Source organism: Chrysochloris asiatica, unplaced genomic scaffold (genome assembly GCF_000296735.1).
Source record: "Chrysochloris asiatica unplaced genomic scaffold, ChrAsi1.0 scaffold00077, whole genome shotgun sequence".
Classification (NCBI taxonomy): Eukaryota; Metazoa; Chordata; class Mammalia; order Afrosoricida; family Chrysochloridae; genus Chrysochloris; species Chrysochloris asiatica.
In genome coordinates, this window is record NW_006408595.1 from 2,559,986 (window position 1) to 2,562,859 (window position 2,874).

The following is a 2,874-nucleotide window of genomic DNA, read 5'->3' on the forward strand; positions in this document are numbered from 1 at the left end:
CAACAGTACAGAACTCGATAAAATGATGAAGTGGTTTAAAAGACTAGCTCTGTGGGTACAGACAATATTTTCATTTACTGAGGTTTGCCTTGCTTGAAGCCGTTAAAACTGTTGTTTTCCTCCTTCTTTAGTGGGGTTGACTTGCTTTACTGGTACCCTTACCAAGGCTTCAGCCTATTCATGAAGAGAGCCCTAAATGGCATCGGAAGGCAGAGCTGCAGAACTTTGGGCCGGAAGAGCCTGTGTGTCTGAGTACTTGCGACCGGAAGGAGTACTCTGAGGGTGCAGAGATCTCGAAAAGCCGTGCGGTAAGACCAGTCCAGGGCGGGTACAGGCTGGGCCTAGGTGCAGAACTGAGGAGGCGTCCGACAGAGTGGTATTTAAAGGGACTTCGCTGTCTTCTAGTTCCGGAGATTTGGGGTGATGAATTGGGTCGGGGGATCCCGGTGAGTTACGCTGCAGGAGTCTGAGACTATATAGGTCTTGAGTCCTTGGTCGTCGATTCTTGTAATGGCGCCTTTGGCTAGGAGGTCACAGTATTAGCGGGAAATAACATTGTAGGAGTGAGCCGCTTAGTAGTTCTCCAAGCTTGGGTTGAGAGCTTGACATCATTTTCCTATTATTATTATTAACTGTTATTGTTGTTAAGTGCTTCTGACCCATGGTGGTGATTATGTGCCGTGGAGTCAGTTCCGACTCATAGTGACCCTGTACAGGCTTTCTGAGGCTGTATATCTTTACGGGACCAGAACGCCTCATCTTTCTCCTGCGGAACAGCTGTTAGTTTCGAACTGCTGACCTTGCGGTTCTCATCCCGATTCGTAACCAGTACGCTATTTGACTCATAGCAACCCTTTATGGGGTTTCCAGGGAAAGGCTGGTGAGCTTGAACCATCGACCTTGCAGTTCAAACGACTTTGCAGTCTGCCGCATTGGCACACAGCGCCACACCAGGATTATTATTTTTTTTAATTAGGATCCTTTTTTAATTCCTCCATGATGCGCTTATTACCCTGTTCGTTTGTAGCTGAAAATGTGCCAGTTTAAAATTATTGTTAAGTGCATCCATTCAGTTTTGACTCATAGCGAACCTGAATAAGGTTTTAGAGGTTTGGAAAAAAAAATTTTTTTTATTGTGAATTGAGCAAAGATCCACAGAGCAGATCTTCAGTTCCCCATTCAGTAGATCAGTATAACTTGGCTCACAGTAATGATTACAACCCCTTCCAGGCACCATCGGTTAACAGTGTTTACCTCTATTCACTTTAACTCTTGCATTCCTCCTTGGGCCGCCCACTACCTTAATCTTCCCTTTACTAACCTCCCTCTTGTTGTATATTGCCTGCCCCAGCACCCATGTTAACATGTGTCTGCCTTCTAACCCCTGAATTATTTTCTCTCCTTCCCACCCCCACCCCGTAACCATCATAGATTGTTTACTTTTTTAAGAATAAATTTTCCTAATTTTTTACAACTTTGGTCAAACACAGTATTTTCCTTTTGTGATTGAATAATTTCACTCATTGTAAAGTCCTCCAGGTTCATCCATGCTGTGAGGTGTTTCACAGATTTATCATTATTCTTCCTTGTTTCATAGTACTCCATTGTATGTGTGTACCAAAGTTTAACTGTTCTTTTGTTGGTGGCCATTACGCTGTCTTTTTGATGTGCCTCTTGTAGACAGCATATTGAAGGTTCCTGTTTTCTTATCCATCCTGCTCTGTCTCTTAACTGGTGCATTTACCTATATAATCCATTTACATATATAGGGTCGCTGTGGGTTGGAACTGACTTGATAGCACTTAACAATAATATGAATTGATTGCTGTCATTTTGCTGTGTGTTTTTTGTGGTGCTGCTGGCTGTTTTACACGTAATTTTCTGTGCTGAGTTCATTTTATTTGTTGGCTTTCTTTTCATTTTCATTTCTGATGTGTCATTATTTACTAAATATTTCAGATTTTCTTCTTTTTTATTTTGATGTGAAGATTATTTTTCTTTAAGTTACCCTGAATTCCCCCCCTCCCGTTTAAAACAGCCTCCTTAACCTTGAAATCTACTTGATACCTTGAAATCTACTTGATTTTCTCCCATTTGGAATTTCCTTATCTGCACTGTTCCTTATTTTTACATTGTGGTTAAAATCATTATAAATTTATATCTATGGTTCCTTATTTTCAGTGTTGTTGGTTTGTTTTCCTATGAGTAGGTATGGACTCTATGGCACCTAACAACAACAACAACAATATTCAGATTAAGCTCTGGGTGGTGTTGCTATATATGTTAATATCAGGTTGTTGTCCGCTGGTTTTGGTTCTCAATCCAAAGAACACCTTTTAGTAGTTTTTGTAAAGTTTCTCTGGTTATTACAAATTCCTTTAATTTTTATTTTTCTGGAAATGCCCTACTTTGCCATCATATTTGAGGAACAACTTTGCTGGCTATATAACTATGGTTGACAATTTTTTCTTTCAGAGTTTTGTGTGTGTCATTCCATTGCTTTCTTGCCTACATGGCTTCTGTTAAGAAATCAGAGCTCAGTTGTCTTGGTTATCTATTATAGGCAATTTCATTTTTCCTGAGTTTCTCTCAGTACTCTTTGATTCTCTTTGGTTTTAGAAAGTTTGATTATGATATGTATTGGTAATTTTTTTTGGAATCTGTGCTGTTTTGTGTTCATTCAGCTTCTTGTATATTTAGCTTCTCATCTTTAATCATGTTAGGGAAATTTTCTTCCAACAATTCTTTCACAATTTTCTCTGCAGTTTTTATTGTCTCTTCCTGTTCTGGAATGCCAGTCACCCATAAATTAATCCTCTTCATGGTGTCCCATATCTCTTAGTTTTTTTTTCAGATTTTTTTTTTCATTGTTCT

The 2,874-nt window shown here is 39.5% G+C and overlaps 1 protein-coding gene across 1 annotated transcript in view; it reads left to right on the forward strand.

Moving 5' to 3' along the window:
- LOC102838465 (chromosome unknown open reading frame, human C12orf40) overlaps positions 1 to 2,874 on the forward strand; it is a 146,217-nt gene that overhangs the window by 12,839 nt on the left and 130,504 nt on the right. The window contains exon 2 of the mRNA XM_006865344.1: positions 167 to 446. Coding sequence (XP_006865406.1) covers positions 167 to 446 — 280 coding nt within the window. The remainder of the gene's footprint in view (positions 1 to 166; positions 447 to 2,874) is intronic.